The sequence below is a fragment of the Populus trichocarpa genome, chromosome 1 (genome assembly GCF_000002775.5).
Source record: "Populus trichocarpa isolate Nisqually-1 chromosome 1, P.trichocarpa_v4.1, whole genome shotgun sequence".
NCBI classification, from domain to species: Eukaryota; Viridiplantae; Streptophyta; class Magnoliopsida; order Malpighiales; family Salicaceae; genus Populus; species Populus trichocarpa.
Window position 1 is genome coordinate 16212043 of NC_037285.2, and position 20149 is coordinate 16232191.

Consider the following 20149-nt stretch of genomic DNA (forward strand, 5'->3'; position numbering starts at 1 on the left):
GATGTGGCACCACAACTATTTGTGAGAAAGGTTGGCACTTGCAGGTGAATGACGAGAAAGGTTGGTGCCATACTAACAAGGCATGAGTTGTTCAAACAAAGTGTGTACCATAATTACGTAGCTATTTGCAAGAAAGTTAGGTGTCATTCTGACCTTTTAAAAGTCATAACACTACATTGCAGTGCGTGACAACGTTAGGCTCCCTCGAAATTTGCACAAGATTGGGATTTGGTCTTAAATTTGTTGTTGGGTTAAGGCCTATAACTAAGGAGATAGACAATCCACTTGGGCAAAGACCCATTTGCGAATAAGGCGGTCCACTTAAACGAAGGCTTATTAGCGAACAAGACTTTTTGTATTTTAAAGTTATTTATTTTTAATTGATTTAATAAAAAAAGAAAAAAAAGCATAATGGATCGAATATACAGAGGCCAGACATGTGGGCTTGGGTGGCCTAGTGCACCTTACCCATTTAAAGAAAACACCATGTGCACTGGCTAGGTGCACGAGCGTGAGCTCTTTTTTTTTGAAAAAAAAAATGGATGACATGTTGTCTGTTTTTTTTTTTTTTAAGATAATAAAATAAAGCACGCATAGTTTCTTACTACCAGAGAGATGATCGAAAAATCAAGTTGGGGTTTTTTAGACCTAAAAATCCATTTTTTAAAACCTATTTGCACTTAAAACTTGTTGAGATCAAAATTCACCTTTTTTTCTTATTAGATTATGATCAATAGACACATTTCTCTTTTGTTCTTTGTTTTTTTAACTAGTTTCTATGTCCTCTCTAGAAGAAAAGGATGAAAAAATAATTTTTTGAATAAAAATTAAATTTAAAAAATTAAAAGGACTGGGTTGGAGGAGAAAGAAAAATAGGTGGACTGGAAATCATTTTTTTTCATAAATTTGAGATTGACCACGGTTTTATATTATAATCCTCTCTCTTTTAATTTTGTATTTATACCATAATTTTAAACTTTATATCATGAAATTAAGTTTTAGAAAGATTCAAAAAAAATTATAAGAAAAAAATAAAATAAAAAACACAAGGAAAATAAAATAAAAAGACCCCGCAAAGTAGCTTTGGCTACTAGTATAAATAGTGGCAATCCCTTGTTTGTTTTTAATGTAGTAAGTGTTTTTTTTTTTTTTTTTTTTTTTTTTTTGCTATTCTTACAATATATTGATTGTAGAAATTCCCTTACCATTACTATTTTGAACATGACATGCATCTGCAAATATTAAAATAGTTTGCACGTGTTAATATTAAAGTAGTCAAGTTCAGATCGTACATCATTTTTGAGCTGGAATATAATGATTTATACATGTAAAAATTACTTTGATCATATAATTTAGTATTTTTTTATATTTATTCTTGTTGTTTTGAAAAATTAAATCTACATTCTAAATATTATTGTACGTGTAGTGTAGCAGCTTACATCCTCACTTATTTTACACTCTTTGATAATATAAATTATAATTTTTAAAATATTAAAAATAAATATAAAATCAATTAAATTAAATTATAGGAAGATTAATGTATCTATCACCCACGCTTTCCGGAAGTAAACGAACTCAACATCAACGTGATTATTGATACTGTTGCTTGAACTACGTGCAAAGGATATCAAATTCCGTTCTTCAATGTTCATAAAAGAATAGTTTTTTTTTTGAAAAAAAAGAAACGTTAAAACTTGCAGTTGACTTCTAGTCTTTCAAGATATTCTCCCATGACATTACGAACTAGGTTTATAATTATATTTATATATACAAACACTACTTACAGGTGTAAACGTCGGAGAAGAAATAAAATATTAGCTGTCAAAATCTTCTGAAACTGATCAAAATCTTCAGTACTATTAATATTCTGTTATATTCTTGTTGTTGGAAGCTCGGTCGAGTTCATATCTGGTGGTGAAGATTTTATTGAAAAAGTTTTTAAAAAAATGCTTGTTGCTTTATTATATTACTTTTAGAAAGAGAGAAATAAATGAAAACTCGAGGAGGAGCAAATGACTGCAGCTAGCAATCTCATTCGTGCATAAATAGTAGACTGCGTGTGAGGATCATCGATATTCTCTCTTTTCCCTAGCTGTTTTACTTCTCTTGAGCGTGACAGTACCTAGCAGATTAGCAGGGTGTTCTTCATAACATTTGAGTCTGGTTCATCCTGGTTAATTTAGGCTAGAGACTTTGTTTATTTTTCTGATATATATATACAGACAAAACCTTGCTTGTTCGTTTTTTTAGACAAGAATGAATACGATAGCTGGAGTTGGATCAGCATGGTGGCATGGCACTTCAAGACTAAAAGGAAAAGTCTTGATTTGTTTGGTTGTTGCAACTTCAATATTGATGGTGGCTGTAGCAGAACCAAGTTTGAAACAAAAGGGTTCATCATATAATGAGACTCGAAAGGTTGAGTCTCCTCGCCATGTGACAAAAGGCCACTCTGGTTACCAACATGTTTGGCCTGTGAGTCCAATTTTTCTATGTTATCTGACTCCCTGTTGACTACTTGAATCTTCTGCTTGGCTGCATAGAAAAAAAAAAACCCTACAGGAAAACAAAGCCGACAGATTTTATGTTTTCTCTGAATTCTTTTTTGTTTCCCCCTTCCTGTCTTGTCAATAACTTTTTATTGGGTTTTCAGGATATGAGATTTGGTTTGAGAATTGTGGGGGGTACTATAATTGCATTCTTCGGAGCAGCATGTGGGAGCGTGGGAGGCGTTGGTGGAGGCGGCATTTTTGTTCCCATGCTTACACTGGTTATTGGGTTTGATTCTAAATCATCAACAGCATTATCAAAATGCAAGTGAAGATCCACCCTTCTAATATTTATGCATCTGAAAACCTCCTCATATGGCTAATGCATGCGTTATGAGGATAGTAATGTCAAAGAAGAACAGATGCTGCATATATCTTTTGGGTTGATAAAACATTTCTATCAAGTTACAGAAAATATATGCTCAGACATTTCTGAGTTGATTCAAAATATCAATCAACTCTCATGGCTACTGCATTACTGTATCCTTAAAATATGTCATGAAGTTGTTGTCGACTATGTTTGCTTTTGTCAGGTATGATCACAGGTGCAGCGGCGACAACTGTTTTCTATAATTTAAGACTAAGACACCCTACACTGGAACTGCCCATTATCGACTACGATCTGGCGCTTCTATTTCAGCCAATGTTGATTCTGGGAATTAGTATTGGAGTGACTCTGAATGTTCTTTTTGCTGACTGGATGATCATTATTTTGCTAATCATTTTCTTCATAGGTATATATATTGATAGTATAACTGCTACGCACTTTCTCCGTTTCGTTCTTGGAGCAACATTCTTCATTTTCTTTCGTTCCATGCAGCAACATCAACCAGGTCATTCTTCAAAGGCGTTGAAACATGGAAAAAAGAAACCAAATCAAAACAGGTCTCACATTTCCTTTATCCTAAAAACCTAGTTTATCTATGATATTCTATAATTCAATCTGTTTCCTCGTGCTCCATAACTGATCAGTTGTTTTAATTTGTAAATTTTCAGGAAGCTGCAAGAGCAAAGTTGGAAATTCATGGTGAGTGGTTTATAAAATCCAAATCTAGCTATCCTAATGTTTTTCTTTTCCTTCATGCCTAATGTGTTCTTTCATCAGACGACGAGATTGAAGCAGCAGAGGAAAAGCCTCTTCCTGGAGGCACCACCAGTCATGATCAAATAAAACCCGAGCCCAATAAAGAGAAGGTACGAAAAGTTAAGCAGTCTGAGTTTCATTTTAGTGGACTTTCATGACTAATAACTTCTGAAACCTTGTCAGGTCTCTATAATAGAGAATATTAAATGGAAGGACCTTGGAATTCTTGTCATTGTGTGGCTGATCATTCTTGCATTGCAGATTGGGAAGGTTTTTACCACTCGTTGTTATTTTCACATTACAGAGTGAGCCAATTCCTTCGTTTTTCTGTATTGATCAGCTAGTCTAATGAAAAACCAATGTCTGTCTGTTGGTCACAGAATTATACAACAACCTGCTCAGCTATATATTGGCTATTGAACATATTACAGGTACCTTTAATTACTTTGTTGAGTACATATATATTCATGAAATCTTATAGTATAAGAATAGTTACTATATTTTTGCCCTTGCTTTTCAGATCCCGGTGGCAGCTGGTGTAACTTCATACGAGGCGGTTAGCCTGTACAAAGGGCGGAGAAAAATTACATCCATGGGAGAAGCAAGCAATAACTGGCCAGTGCACGAACTTATTTTATATTGTTTTATAGGTGTTATGGCTGGCACAGTTGGAGGCATGCTTGGACTTGGTGGAGGTTTCATTTTGGGTCCTCTTTTTTTGGAGATGGGAATCCCTCCACAGGTGGAATTTCCTACTTTATTTCAACTTGTAAGATCCATTGACAGTGCCTTAAAATATTGAGAATCCCAACGCTGTAGGTGTCAAGCGCCACAGCCACCTTCGCCATGATGTTTTCTGCTTCCATGTCTGTCGTAGAATTTTACCTTCTAAAACGTTTCCCCGTCCCTTACGGTAACCTTTTTTCAGCTACAAAGCTTTCTGCTCATTTAAACGCAACATTTACAACTCAAAAGGAGCTGCAATAATTTATAAGCTCACTTAGAACTAACTGACTATATCTTCTTCAATTCTTACACACGCACGCAGCTCTCTACTTCTTCACCGTGGCCACAATTGCCGCCGTGGTGGGGCAACATGTGGTGAGAAAGCTGATCAGTATATTAGGGAGAGCATCTCTGATCATCTTCATTCTGGCCTCAACAATATTTGTGAGTGCAATATTAGTAGGTATGTATGTGGCGTGTGGACAAACATATGTATAATATATTGTTCAATATTTTGAGATTCTCATTAATTAGTCTCCTATATGTCTGATTTGGCTGAAGGGTTTTGCTACTTTTCGAACAGGTGGAGCTGGCATGGCAAGCATGATCGAAAAGTTTGAGAGGAAGGAGTACATGGGATTTGAAAGCATGTGTTCATAGGGAGAAGCCTCATCAGGATCAGTAAAAAGTTCTATCAATTGTTATTTCCAAATGGATTGACTAGCTGTTATTCTTCACTTCGAAAATCAGGATTAGATTGTCGTGTTATGTTATTTTGGAAGCGTAGTTATTGTTTTTTTTTTTTTTTTAAATATATTAAAATAATATTTTTTAAAATTTAAATTTAATAATAATATATTAAATTTTTTATATAAAATACGTACGGTTTGTACGGTAAAAACAAACACCATCATAAAAATTTATCACAATCTGTGAATATACAGTAAGCAGTCACATGCTGGGTTGTTTCGATTCTGTAAAACTAATAAATGAACTGATAATTAATTACCATTAGTCTCTCCAGTAAAGTAGTTCCTCCGACAATGTCTTACTGTAAAGTAAAGTGCAATCTCTCTTTTTCTTTTTTTTTTCGTCGTTATCCGGATAAGTTTATATTTACGACTAATCTTAATATATATATTTTTTTATTAATATAAGTATTCGGGTCAGTTTGTGTGCACCTCGACTAATTCTACGGGCCCTGAAGTTAACAACCATGTAAACCTCCAGTGGCTCTGAGGTTTATAAGACTCAAACTGGTGACCTCTAAAGAGCAAACCTAGAGCCTGACCAGTGAGTTACACCTCTTAGAGTTGACTAATCTCAATATTATTATTATTACTAGTGAAATATTAAAAAATTAATTAATATTTATGTGTAGAATATTTTAAAAATAATTTAAATATTTTGTTAGATCTAGAATTATTGGGTTTGGTATAGTTACCAGACCCAAATCTCTTCTGGCTTGTCCACTGGACTTAAAACATTAAAAGTATTTTTTATACTTTTAATATTTTTTATATTTAAAAAAAATTATTATTAAGTCGTTATAGAGCTAACTTGTGGAATATTATTTAAAATTTCAAAATCAACAGTTGCTCATCTAAAATAAATAACAACTATAATTTTATATATTAAAAATAATATATTTATAATCGCATTTATTTTTTTCCTCTTACAAGGAATTATATATGCACCAGATCTAGATATCCTCATGTTTGTTTTTAGAAGGTCGTCAGTTATATTCTAAATTTTATCATTGATTTTGTAATCATATTTTACCATCTTGATTATGTATATATAGAATCATATTTATTTAATTTAAATTTAATAATTTAAATTATAGTTATTAAACCTGGCCCGGGGGTTGACCCGGCCAAGGGGCCGGGTCTCGGGTTTCATGGGTCAACCCAGGTCAACTCGGGTCAACCCGGATTAACCCGGAAAAATTAAAAAAAAATTAAAGTTTTAATATTTCATATGAAAAAATCTATGTAAATATATATTATACATATTATGAAGTTTAAAAGAATATTTGAAAAAGTATTTAAACTAAAAAAGTTTTTTATCCCACATTAAAAAAACATAATTTTTTTCTTGAAAACATAGAGTATATATACTAATGGGTTTCAAATCCCACATTGAAAAAACATAACTTTTTTCATGGGAACATAGAGTATATATATGAAATGGTTTCAAATCCCACATTGAAAAGATAATATATTATCCTTTTAAGTTAAAGTATTTAAACCAAAAGGTTTTTTATCCCACATTGAAAAAACATGATTTTTTCTTGGGAACATAGAGTATATATATACTAATGGGTTTCAAATCCCACATTGAAAAAACATGGTTTTTTTTATGGAAACATAGAGTATATATATGAAAGGGTTTCAAATCTCACATTGAAAAGATACTATATTATCCTTTTAAGTTGAAGTATTTAAACCAAAAGGTTTTTTATCCCACATTGAAAAAACATGGTTTTTTTCATGGGAACATAGAGTATATATATTAATGGGTTTCAAATCCCACATTTGAAAAAAAAAAAAAACCGGGTCTCGTCCGGGTTCGCCCGAGTCACCAGAGTTCCGGGTCGACCCGCCGGGTCGCCCGGGTTTGGCCGGGCTGTTGCCACAGCCGGTCTTTTATTAAACCCATACCGGTTCAGCCACCGGGTCGACTGGGTCCCGGGTCGACCCGCCGGGCCAGACCGGGTTTAATAACAGTGATTTAAATTAATAAATATAATAATTATGCTTTTTAAGGAAATATAAGAGCATGCTGACTCAAATGTTGTCTGAATGTGCTCTTTGTAAGAGAATTAAAATTGGTTTATGCGAACACTTTTTCAAACCCGAAGTTATCCACAGAGATACCTGTTGAATCAAATCAGTATCGTGGATAACTATATCATGAGGATCGAATAAAAAAAAATTAGGCTTAAAAAAATGTTTAGTTGATAAATAATTATTTGATATTTTTATTAAATTTGATCAATAAATTAATTTTGAAATTTTTTAACCCGACTACTTATTTAATCCGGGTTTAAAATTAAATCATATAAAAATTATTCCGATATAACCTTATTGATTTAACGGGTAGAAAGACAACCCGGATGATTGGTAAAAAATATTTTAGTTTTGAAAAAAATTTCGAGAAAATATTTTTTTCTTTTTAATATTGAGATATCGACAAATTGGATCGTCCTAACTTCGTGGTTTAACTCATAAAATTTGTGACTTGGATCATGGACTCACTACCAGAAAACCGGAGAAAAGCAACGGAATTCCCGACGGAAAAATTACGTCGGTAATTTATACCGACGGACATAATTCCATCTCAAAATCTGTCGGTATATACCGACGGAATGATTCTGTCGGTATATACCGACGGAATATGTCCGTCGGTATATACCGTCGGTTTCACCGACGGAATATACATTTCGTCTGGAAATACGCAACGGCATGGTGACGTCAGGCGATTTTACCGACGGAAAGTACCGAGGGATTCAAACTGTGATAGCCGTACAGTGACGTGGCGCTGTCACCGACGGCATCACCGACGGAATCACCGACGGAAGTAATCCGTCGGTGATGCCGTCGGAAAAAACCATTATATGAACCCATCTGCCGACACTCTCATCCTCTGTTTCTCCTTCTTCTTCTTTCCCATCCCACCTCTCCCCTCTCAAACTCCTCCCAAACTGCAGCCAAACACCCATCTCAAACTCTCCACTATTCTCAACACGAGCACTCAAGTTTCTTATATCTTGTATGTGGTCACAATATCCGTTTCTTGTAGATTTTATCATTTTTTTGTAAGTAAATCTATCATTTTTAGTTTTAATATTTAATTGTGAATTTTATTGTTTTAGTATATGTATTTTGTTAACGTTTGTACTTGTTTAATTGTTATTTGTCAAAGAAACTTGTAGTATGAATGTATAATTTTGTAGTTGTTATAGGTTGTTCTAGATTTTGTCAAATTATATTTGTTTGTAAATTGTTGAAATTTTGTTTGAATTACACCGAATTAAATGTGTCGTTGTGATGAAATAAATAATTAATAGCTTGTTTAAGTGTCTTGTTTAATTGTTATCAATTATATTTCGAAGTTGTGATTAATTCTGTAAATTTATATACGTATAAATTTGTATGTATGAACGTTGATAGTTGATAATTGATAATGAATATTTAACATAAGTGTTGTTTTAGTTTGTTGGATAATGTCGGGGAAAACCAATATTTTTGTTATGTTTTATAAAGGTTCAATAGAAGTCATGGATGATCGTTCATGGATGTATCGGGACTCACCCCAAGGATTGCGGAGGATGGATTATTGTAACGGTGTCCAGGGTTTTATTAATTTTGCAACATCTATTCCGAGGAATTTTACTGATGGCGGTATTAGGTGTCCATGCAGGAAGTGTAAAAATTTAAAGTTTCTGCATCAAGATGTTGTAACGATGCATCTTCTAACCAAAGGGTTCATGGAAGATTACCTGTGTTGGTATGCTCACGGAGAACTATTTGTTCCTGATGAGAGCATGGAAGAACATGTGGTTGGGTCAACTTCTAGTGCTAGTAACATGCATGAAGTTGGAAATGAGAACAGTAATCCTTACAGGAATATGGTTATGGATGCAATGAGAATGAGTGAAGATAATGTCAGGAGATGTCCAATCGTAGAAGAAGAACCTAATGCAGATGCAGCAAGGTTTTTTGATCTGTTGAGAGATTCTGACGAACCATTATGGGATGGCTGCACGAACCACAGTAAATTATCAGCCGTAGCACAGGTGTTCACCATCAAGTCAGATCACGGGTTGAGTGAGGCCGGTTATGACAAGATTATTGAATGGGCGAGAAGCATTTTACCTGAAGGGAACAGGCTGAAAGAGAACTTCTATGCTGCCAAGTCCATGATGAAACCCCTCGGTTTAGGATACCAGAAAATTGATATATGCCCTAACTTTTGCATGTTATACTACCTTGAAAATGCCGAGATGACCGAGTGCATGATGTGCGGGCATTCCCGTTACAAACCCAGAACTGGTAGAGGGAAGACTCTCGTGGCATATAAAAAACTTAGATACTTCCCAATCACAGCTAGACTGCAGAGGTTATTCATGTCACCAAGGACTGCTGAGCACATGACATGGCACCAATCACACCATGCGGTTGATGGAGTGATGGTTCATCCTTCTGACGGTGAAGCCTGGAAACACTTTAACAGTATGCATCCTCCCTTTTCAGCTGAATCAATGAACGTGCGTCTTGGGTTGTGTACAGACGGATTCAATCCATTCGGGTCATTTGTTGCTCCTTATTCTTGTTGGCCGGTCATACTGACGGTTTATAACTTGCCACCGGGGATGTGTATGAGGCCAGAGTTCATGTTTTTATCTATGGTCATACCAGGTCCGAGCAGTCCGGGGCGGAATATAGATGTTTGTCTTCGTCCGTTGATTGATGAGTTGACGCAGTTGTGGTCCTCTGGAGCTTTGACTTATGACATCTCGAGGAAACAAAATTTTGTTATGAGAGCGGCTTTGATGTGGACTATCAATGATTTCCCAGCTTATGGAATGGTTTCTGGTTGGAGCACGCATGGAAAGCTAGCATGTCCATATTGTATGGAGAACAACAAGGCATCCACGCTAACAAACGGGGGTAAAACTTCTTTTTTTGACTGTCACCGTCGTTTCTTGCCACATAACCACAGGTACAGAAAGAACAGAAAGGATTTCTTTGTTGGCAGAGTTGAAAATGATGTTGCACCCCCGCGTCTTTCCGGTGAAGAATTGTTTGATGTTGTGTCAGAGTACGGTGAAATTGTGTTTGGTCTCCAATCAGGTAAGCAGAAGTTTTGTGGTTTTGGTTTGACCCATAATTGGGTGAAGCGAAGTATATTTTGGGAGCTTCCTTATTGGAAGACCAATCTTCTCCGCCATAACCTTGACGTCATGCACATTGAAAAGAACGTGTTTGAGAACATTTTCAACACCGTCATGGATGTGAAGGGGAAGACAAAGGACAACATCAAGCCTAGATTGGATGTAGCGCTGTTCTGTAACCGTAAAAATATGGAGTTGGTTTGTGATGGATCACGGGTCGCAAAACCAAGAGCAAGCTTCGTGCCAGAGAAAAACGCACAACTACTAGTCTACAAATGGCTTAAGAGTATGCGTTTCCCCGATGGACATGCCTCGAACATATCAAGGCTGGTTAATATGGAGGAATGCAGATTATATGGAATGAAGAGTCATGACTGCCATGTGTTTATGCAAACACTCATCCCATTAGCTTTTCGTGATTTGTTGCCAAAGGGGATATGGGATGCACTAACGGAGATTAGTCATTTCTTCAGAGATATATGCTCCAGCAAGTTGAATGTTGATCACATTGAGAGGCTTGAAAAGAATATCGTCGAGACAATATGCAAACTTGAGATGATATTCCCTCCATCATTTTTTGACTCAATGGAGCATCTACCCGTACATTTACCGTTTGAGGTAAAAGTTGGAGGACCGGTCCAGTACAGATGGATGTATCCATTCGAGAGGTTAGATATTACAGTTGCTATAACATTTATAATTAAATGTTTTTATTTTTATTTTAATGTTTTTAATTGATAATTTTTTATTAATATATATATATATATATGCAGGTACTTGTTCAATCTTAAAAAAAAGGTTAAGAACAAGGCGCATGTTGAGGCGTCAATATGTGAGGCGTATATTGTTGAGGAGATCTCAACATTTATCTCATACTATTTCGAACCTCATTTGAGAACGAGGATAAACCGTGTTCCACGGCATGATGATGGTGGTGAAGTGCATTCAAGTGGGAACTTGTCAATATTCTCTAATCCTGGACGACCCACACCTAAAAATGCCGTGAGGGGAAGATATTTGTCTGAAATAAAGTTCAGACAAGCACACAATTATGTCCTATTTAACTGTGATGAGCTGAGACCTTTTATTAAGTAAGTAGATGTTCGACTTAAACTTTGTCAAGAGTGTACTATTTATGTTTTGTGATACCATACACTCATATACTTTGGAACAACCTTGCAGGCAACATCGACGATACTTACTGTCCAATAACTCACAGCTGACCGAATCCCAGATCTTTCAATTACAAGATGAACAATTTGCCACATGGTTTAGAACACATGTAAGTCCTAGCACAAACTCATTATCTCTTGCAATGTAATTAATTGTAGTCAATGTTACATAATATCCGTTTATTGATTATTGTTGTATTTAATTTACAAGCTAGGTTTATCAAATGGGAGGTAGTGCTGCTATTTCACTGTCTTTACTATGTCTGGGCCCTGAAAGAAAAGTCAAGTGCTATAATGGATATTTTGTCAATGGATATGTCTTTCATACTGAAGAATACGGGCATGGAAGAAAGACATACAACAGCGGTGTTTGTATTAAGGGATCGACTTCTAGTGAGTTTGAAGTTGACTACTACGGTAGATTGGAAGAGGTCATCGAACTGCAATATCATAGCGAACAAAATAGAGTGTTTTTATTCAAATGTTATTGGTATGACACAACTGACAGAGGAATCAGAGTAGATCCTTACTATGGTCTCGTTGAAATCAATTCAAAAGCTAGACACCGCAACGTAAACGACGTCTTTGTTTTCGCAAAGCAATGCCAACAAGTTTATTACACATACACCCCTTCCTTTAGAAAGGACCGATCAAGAGTTGATTGGTTATCCGTTTTAAAAACAAAACCCAAGGGTCGTGTCGAGGTTGTTCAGGATGAGAACGAAGACACAAGTGTGATAGATGAAGTCTTTCAAGCTAGTGAGTTGGTTGAACCATACCGAGTTGCTCCGTCGATTGACTTAGAAGAAAATTCGAATTTTCACGTTTTCAACGATAGTCTTGTTGATGTTGACGCAGAGGAGTTGAATGTTGTTCTGAGCTCCACTAGTGGAAAAAAGAATGTTGTTGAAGAAGATGATAACGAAATTGAAGAGTGCGATGAAGCTGATGATAACAATTCAATGGAGGACGAAGATGAAAATTCCGACTAACTAAACATGTTATAAAGCCTTATTTTTATAATGTAATAATTTGAAACATGAAATATTTATTCTTCTTTAAGGGTCAGCCGTTGTTATTGTGTTGTGTGTGTTTTTTAGTTTGCAATTCAAGATTTTTTGAGAGGGTTACATATAAAACATAAGAAAAATTTACCTTTTCACCGACGGATATACCGACAGACTATAACCCGTCGGTATTTCACAGAGAGTTGCAAAAAAATTACGGGATTTTGCCACATTCACCGACGTCTTTCCGACGGATTTTCCGACGCTAATACCGACGGGTTTTCCACACGCATGTCTGACACGTGTCCGTCTGCACCATCACCGACGGCATTACCGACGTCTAATACCGACGGCATTACCGACGGACCGCGCATGTCTGACACGTGTCCGTCTGCACCATCACCGACGGTATTGCCGACGGATCGAAAAGTTTGGCGGGATTTTCGAACTTTTTTGGTGCGCATTTCAATTAATTTCCGACGGAATTACCGACGGAAATTAATTGCACCGACAACAATTAAGTGCCGTCGGTAATTCCGTCGGAATTTACCTATATATACCGCCACACCCCCACCCCCCCCCCCCGCGCCGTCTCCTCCCTCTCCCCCACGTCTCCCCCTCTTCTCCCCTCCTCTTCTCTCCTCTTCTCCTCCCTCTTCTCCTCTTCTCCTCTTCTCCCCCTCTTCTCCCTTTCTCTTCTCCTCTTCTCCCCCTCTTCTCCCTTTCACTTCTCTTCTCCTCTTCTCCCTTCCTCTTCTCCCTTTCTCTTCTCCTCTTCTCCCTTTCTCTTCTCCCTTTCTCTTCTTCTCTCATTTAGTTTTAAAAGGTATGTATTTTTTTTCTTTATCTTTGTATTTTTTTTATTTTAATTATGATTATTTTTTTTGGTGTTCTTTGTTTTGTATATTGTTTGTAGATAAAATCTTAAATTCAACACATTATTAAGGTAAGCATTTTTTATTCCCAAATTTATTTTGAATTGATATAATGTTTTTTAATTTTGTGTGTTGTGTAGTGTTTTTTAGTTTTTTTATTTTTTATTAATTTTAGTTTTTTAGTTTTGATATTATTGTTTGTATTGCTATAATTGTTATTGTTGAATTTATGTTAAAAATGTTAGTTTATAAATATAATTGTTATTGTTGATTTATTTTAAAAATGTTAATTTATATATATATAATTGCATTTAATTATTAGTTTATCTTAATTTAGGATATTATTGTTTGTATTGCTATAATTGTTATTGTTGAATTTATGTTAAAAATGTTAGTTTATAAATATAATTGTTATTGTTGATTTATTTTAAAAATGTTAATTTATATATATAGAATTGCATTTAATTATTAGTTTATCTTAATTTAGGATAAAATAATTAAATGAATGTTCATAGTTGTAATTCTATATGATGTTATTGAATAAAATGTTGTGTTGATGATGATGAGCTGGGTTGAGATCCAGGATGATTGGATCGGGATGTGAAATAAAATTGGAAGTGTAATATGATTTTGTCGACAACTTGGGACCCCCCCAGTACAGGGGAGACTCTGTCGAATTTTTTTTTTAAATAATCGAAGTTAATTATTCGTATACATGTGTGTAGATGCGTAGAATGAAATCTACAGCACGTCGTTAGAAGACGGTTGCAGCTAGTTCTTCTAGCAGCGAGGAGGACGTATCCTTAGGTGCTGATCACGGCGAGGAATCTACGCCAACTTGTGATGCTGCCTCTTCTAGCGCGGTTTCACAGCGCAGAAGCGGTGTGCCTTCACAGCGGGGTCAATTCACCCGCAAGTACCAGGCACAATGGAAGGATGACCTCTCAATGTAAGTTTGTTTAGGTTTTAGTTTTTTTTTTATATACTTATAACATAATTTATGAACAACTAATTAATATTAATTACTACTTTTATTTAATTTCAGGTTTACAAACATTGAGGCTGCAAGGACTATAACATTGGCGTTTAAATCGTCGATGGAGATTCCATTGTTTTAATGGAGCCAGGTTTCCAAACATCCTGAGTGGAAACCTAATATCGATGCATGGTTTAAGCGATTTCAGGTCGGTGTTAATTTTTAATTTCCAGCTTATTTTTAATAAATGATTTTTATAATTTTATATCTTGTACTATTTTTATTTTATATGAATTATTTATATACACAGAACAAATTTGAGTGGGATAGGGCGGACAACAATGTTGTGAGGAGGGTATGGGAGAATCACGCGGCAACTAGGTAACATCAAAAATAATATTTATTTTTGTTTTATAATTTAATGTTTTAAATTCTAATTTGTTACTATGGAAGTAGGTTGCGTGATTTTTGGTATGACACCAAAAAAAAATCGAAAAGACATGCGAGGGATAACGGTCTTGAAGGATGGAATGAGGTGGCGGTTTGGCAGGAATTCAAACCGCCATTCATCTCGGGGGAAATATGGACGGCATATATTGAGCACGTGACCTCAGAGCGGTTCTCACGGCGCTCACAGTCTGGCGCCGACAACCGGAACCGGCAAATTTATGGTTCGGTGACCACGCACACTGGCGGATCCGTCCCATTCAGCGCACATGCAAAGCGGATGGTAAGATTAATTTTATTGAAATATATCGTTAATTAATTTGTCGTTCCTTATAATATATTTAACTTTCAACCTATTTTTTCCTTACAGGCTGCGTCTCTTGGACGTGAACCGAGTCCAATGGAGCTGTTTCTAGAGACGCATGTGCGGAGTCAAGACCGCCAAAAAGGGGTGCAGCAGTTCGTGGACAACCGTGCTCAGCACTTCGTGGTATGTTCGTTCATTCATTTTATTTTGTAAGTTATTATTTTCTTGAATTGCATCTTGAATTGCATTTGATGATTTTTTTACCGATGGAATTTTCAGGAGACCTATAATAGCCGGTTGAGGGAGAGATATGGGGACAATCCGTCGACCCATCCAGATTTCGATCCAGATTTGTGGATGGAGGCGGGATCGTCTGGTGGACCCGATAAAAACAGGGTCTACGGGCTCTCCAACACTATGGCTGACAACTTGCGTTCGACTCGTAGTGTCTCAACTGTTGGAAGCTCTCCATCAGTATCGAACACCCAGTCTGAGGAGTTCATTGCGTTGAAACAACAATATCAACAACTCTCGATGAATTATGATGAGCTCCGTCAAATAGTCATGGAGATGAGATCAAAGATGGGTGACGATACTTGTGCAGCTTCTTTTTGGCCGTATGGTCCCGGGAACAACCAGCCTCCTCCTCCTCCGCCTCCTCCTCCAGCTCCGCCGCTATTCTAGTTTAATTTTGTTTTTTAAACACATTAAATTTGTAATGAATATTATTACTTTTACATTTTTAATGTTTAATGCATTTTTATTTGTTTATTAAGGTTTTTTACAATTAATAAATTATTTTTTTTATATATTTCAAATACCTACCGACGGATATACCGACGGATACTATCCGTCGGTATTTAACAGAGAGTTGCCGAACAATTACCATCCATGCCATCTTTACCAACGGCATCACCGACGGATATTATCCGTCGGTATTACACAGAGAGTTGCAATAAAATTACAAGCCATGCCATAATTACCGACGGAAAAGCCGTCGGTAATGCCGTCGGTCATTACCCTTAAAATTACCGACGGAAAATCCGTCGGTAATGTTCCCGCGGGGAATTTTTTTTGGCGCGCGCGTATCCGTCTGTATTACCGTCGGTGTTTCCGTCGGTATGTGGGTTTTTTTATTTGCGACAGAATTAGCGACGGAAATGGAATTTACCGACGACTGTTATACCGACGGACGTGATCCGTCGGTGATTTCGTCGGTATTGTTTTTACCGACGGATTTCATTGCTGTCACCGACGGAATTAATCCGTCGGTAAAACTGGATAATGTTGTAGTGACTATACTCAGTTTTGATAACTTTATTTTTTAAAATTATTTTTTATTTAATTATATAAAAATAAAAATATATACTTTTAAAATTAAATACAAATCAAATATTAACATATTTATTTAAACTACAGTAACCTTTATATATGCGCGCGTATTATCCTCTTTTCATCCATCGGAACCCCACTCAGTTCCAATATGTCAACCATTTTATATTTATTATCAAATTGCTTAGGGAACCATAATTAAGTACCCATATAAATTGATCTAAACAAGAAATTTGATTTAAGAATAATTTTCTTGTAATATCGAGAAAATTAATTAATACATAATTCTTTGTATTTGAAGGGAATTATATACATACTTGGATTTGGAAAGGAGAGAGAATCCCACGCGCAACCAATCGATAGAGCAAAATCATAAATTCTTAACCATCTAGGTGGTGGCCCAATGGTAAAAGCTTGGGACCATGAGGTTTGCTCCCTCTGTGGTCTCAGGTTCGAGTCCTGTGGTTGCTCATATGATGGCCACTGGAGGCTTACATGGTCGTTAACTTCAGGGCCCGTGGGATTAGTAGAGGTGCGCGCAAGCTGGCCCGGATACCCACGTTAAACTAAAAAATAAAAAATAAAAAAAAATCATAAATTCTTAGTTTTTTTCTAATTATTTGCTGGGCCAGATATAAATAATTATTCCTTATTATATAAGAGTCTGGAGCTCATCTCTATGATGCTTTCCAACAACAATGTGTAGCTTTAGTTTAAAATTAATACATCAATATTCAGACAGAAAAGGTTCAATAACATGATTCAATGTCTGTTTTTTTTTTTTATTATTATTATTATTAACGTGAGTATCCGGGTTAGCTTGCGCACAACTCGACTAATCTCACGGATCCTAAAGTTAACGACCATGTAAACCTCCAGTAGTCTTGGAATTTATAGGACTCGAATTAGTGATTTTCAGAGAGTAAACTCACACTATAAGATTTAACAGTTTTACCGACGAAATTTTTCCGTCGGCGTAAGACACATATTAAAAAATTAATTAATATTTGTGTTTAGAATATTTTAAAAATAATTTAAATATTTTGTTACTTCTAGAATTATTGGGTTTGGTATAGTTACCAGACCCAAGTCTTCTCTGGCTTGACCACTAAACCTAAAACACTCAAAATATTTTTTACACTCTTAATATTTTTTATATTTTTAAAAAAATATTATTAACTCGTTATGGAGCTAACTCGTGGAATATTAATTTAAAATTGGAAAATCAACAGTTACTCATCTAAAATAAATAACAACTATAATTTTATATATTAAAAATAATATATTTATAATCGCATTTATTTTTTTCCTCTTACAAGGAATTATATATGCACCAGATCTAGATATCCTCATGTTTGTTTTTAGAAGGTCGTCAGTTGTATTCCAAATTTTATCATTGATTTTGTAATCATATTTTACCATCTTTATTATGTATTGAATCATTTTTATTCAATTTAAATTTAATAATTTAAATTAATAAATATAATAATTATGCCTTTTAAGGAAATATAAGAGCATGCTGACTCTAATGTTGTCTGAATGTGCTCTTTGTAAAAGCATTAAACATTGGTTTATGCGAACACTTTTTCAAACACGAAGTTATCTACAGAGATACCTGTTGAACCAAATCAGTATCTTGAATAACTATATCATGTTGATCGAATAAAAAAATATTAGGCTTAAAAACATGTTTAGTTGATAAATAATTATTTGATATTTTTATTAAATTTGATCAATAAATTAATTTTGAAATTTTTTAACCTGACTATTTATTTAATTCAAATTTAAAATTAAATCATGTAAAAATTATTTTAATATAACTTTATTGATTTGACGGGTATACCCGTAAGGTTTGTCTTTTAATATAATTGAAGCATAATACGGTGACACGTATTTGGCAATGTTCGTGGTCATCTCCTCCTGAGTTCATCTCTAGTTTCTGCTTTTAAATTTTATTCTCATAGATGATGCCTTCAAGTTTACTCTAAGCATATGCATGGGGCCTTAATTTCTAGTCTCTCTATCTTTTTTTGCTCTAGAAAAAACAATATAGTCTAAAACTATCCACGTGGAACCCTTGCATGATTGAAATAAACGAACGTGAAATGACGTTCGGTCCCGAAAATTCCTACCGGCCATCCAACCCTAAAAGAAAAATGGGGCCAAAATCATGGCTATTTTTTTTTTTTGTTAATAACACATTTTTTAAAAAACAATATATTGAAATAATTTTTTTTTGATAAAATAATATAATTTGTAAATGTCATAATTAAAAAACATGATATTTATAGCTTGTCGCTATTTAGAATAGCAACATCTAATAAAAAATATTGAATAGATAGGAGAGAGGAGAGAGAAAAAAAAACCTCAAAGACACATCAAAACTCTGATTACAACATTACTAATATCATCAGAAAGACCTCAACGAGACGAATCGAACGACACAAAGAAAAGTCACCAACAGTAAATCTAGTGGGGCACACTTGCCGCCAAAGACAAATGAGTCATGTGCCACCTTTGGACCGTTGATTTATCTCGTCAAGATTTTTTTTTATGATACTAGTGTTGTTGTAATAGAAGTTTCAATGTGTTTTTGAGATCTCTTATTTTTTTTTCTTCTCCTTCATCTCTCATCTCTCTTGTTTAATTTTTTTTATTGGATGTTGCTATATATTCTGAATATCAATAAGATATAAATGTCTTGTTTCTCAATCATGACATGACATGTATAAATTATATTATATCACTAATTTTTTTAATTGTGATATTCCTTAGTATTTTTAATTTATTATGCTAATTTTTCTTAAAAAAAATCTAAAAATATTTTACTTACCTTTAGATGAACAGCAAAAAGCCGATCGATGGCTTAAATTCATCGTGGAAATCACCATTTTTCTAAATGGCATACATGTACTGACTCATAAAGATACCACAAATTGATGGGAGTGTATATATATTTTGCTTTCATAGCTTAGGCATTGCAAGTCTTGCGAAGCTAATTTAATATATTACTAGGTCGATGGTTTGAGTAGCACTGAATGTCAGATCAACTTTTTATTAAAAAAATATTTTGAGCATTTTATAATTCATTTTATTTTATATTTTGCTTTTATTAAGTCAACTCAATTTTTAAATTTAAATAAAAAAAACAAATCTACTCTCATATATAATACAATATAAACAACTAAGATTTGTTATTTACATAAAAAAAAAAACCTAATCAATTTGCTATTTACCCAAAACCTTGAATGATTGTTCTCCTGTTAAAGTTGAGAGCTTGAGAGAGAGATATGGATAAATTCAAGTTAGCAGCTAGGGTTTCAAGTTTGGCAAATAGAGGGAGGGTTTTTTGAATTACAATATTGTTATTTTAAAGTAATATGGGCTTAATTTGTAGTTATTAAATTGAATATAATGGCAAATATTTAAATGTTCCAATATTTTTTGTTGATTTTTTTTTTTTGTTCCATGTAGAGTGTTATGAACTTATTAAGTTTATAATTTTTTTGTAATTTTTGAAAAAAAGGAGACAAAGTGTAAAAAGAAGTAAATTATAGGATATTCAGTGTAATCTTCCTATTTTTTAATGTAAAAAAATATTCAAGTATTGCTAATGTATTTTTTAATAAAAAAATTATCATAAACTCAAAGTATAATTCATATTGGAAGATATGTTTTTTTAAATATTGATACGGCAACATATATAGTGAATAATATTTTTTTTTTTAATATTGAGAAGCAATATACTAAATTGACCTAGGTTAATTGGTCAAAT

General features: G+C 34.5%; 2 protein-coding genes across 2 annotated transcripts; both read left to right on the forward strand.

Moving 5' to 3' along the window:
• The first annotated feature begins 2098 nt into the window (after positions 1–2098).
• LOC7475068 (sulfite exporter TauE/SafE family protein 3) lies at positions 2099–5140 on the forward strand. Its single transcript, XM_024596393.2, has 11 exons — positions 2099–2475; positions 2654–3283; positions 3370–3434; positions 3546–3576; positions 3655–3743; positions 3817–3903; positions 4014–4064; positions 4154–4375; positions 4453–4546; positions 4682–4822; positions 4943–5140. The coding sequence occupies exons 2-11, from the start codon at positions 3085–3087 to the stop codon at positions 5017–5019; spliced, it is 1056 nt and encodes a 351-aa protein (XP_024452161.2). The 5' UTR covers positions 2099–2475; positions 2654–3084; the 3' UTR covers positions 5020–5140.
• Positions 5141–11446: 6306 nt separating this feature from the next.
• Positions 11447–12516, forward strand: LOC127904919 (uncharacterized). Its single transcript, XM_052450081.1, has 2 exons — positions 11447–11540; positions 11646–12516. The coding sequence occupies exon 2, from the start codon at positions 11655–11657 to the stop codon at positions 12420–12422; it is 768 nt and encodes a 255-aa protein (XP_052306041.1). The 5' UTR covers positions 11447–11540; positions 11646–11654; the 3' UTR covers positions 12423–12516.
• Positions 12517–20149: the final 7633 nt, after the last annotated feature.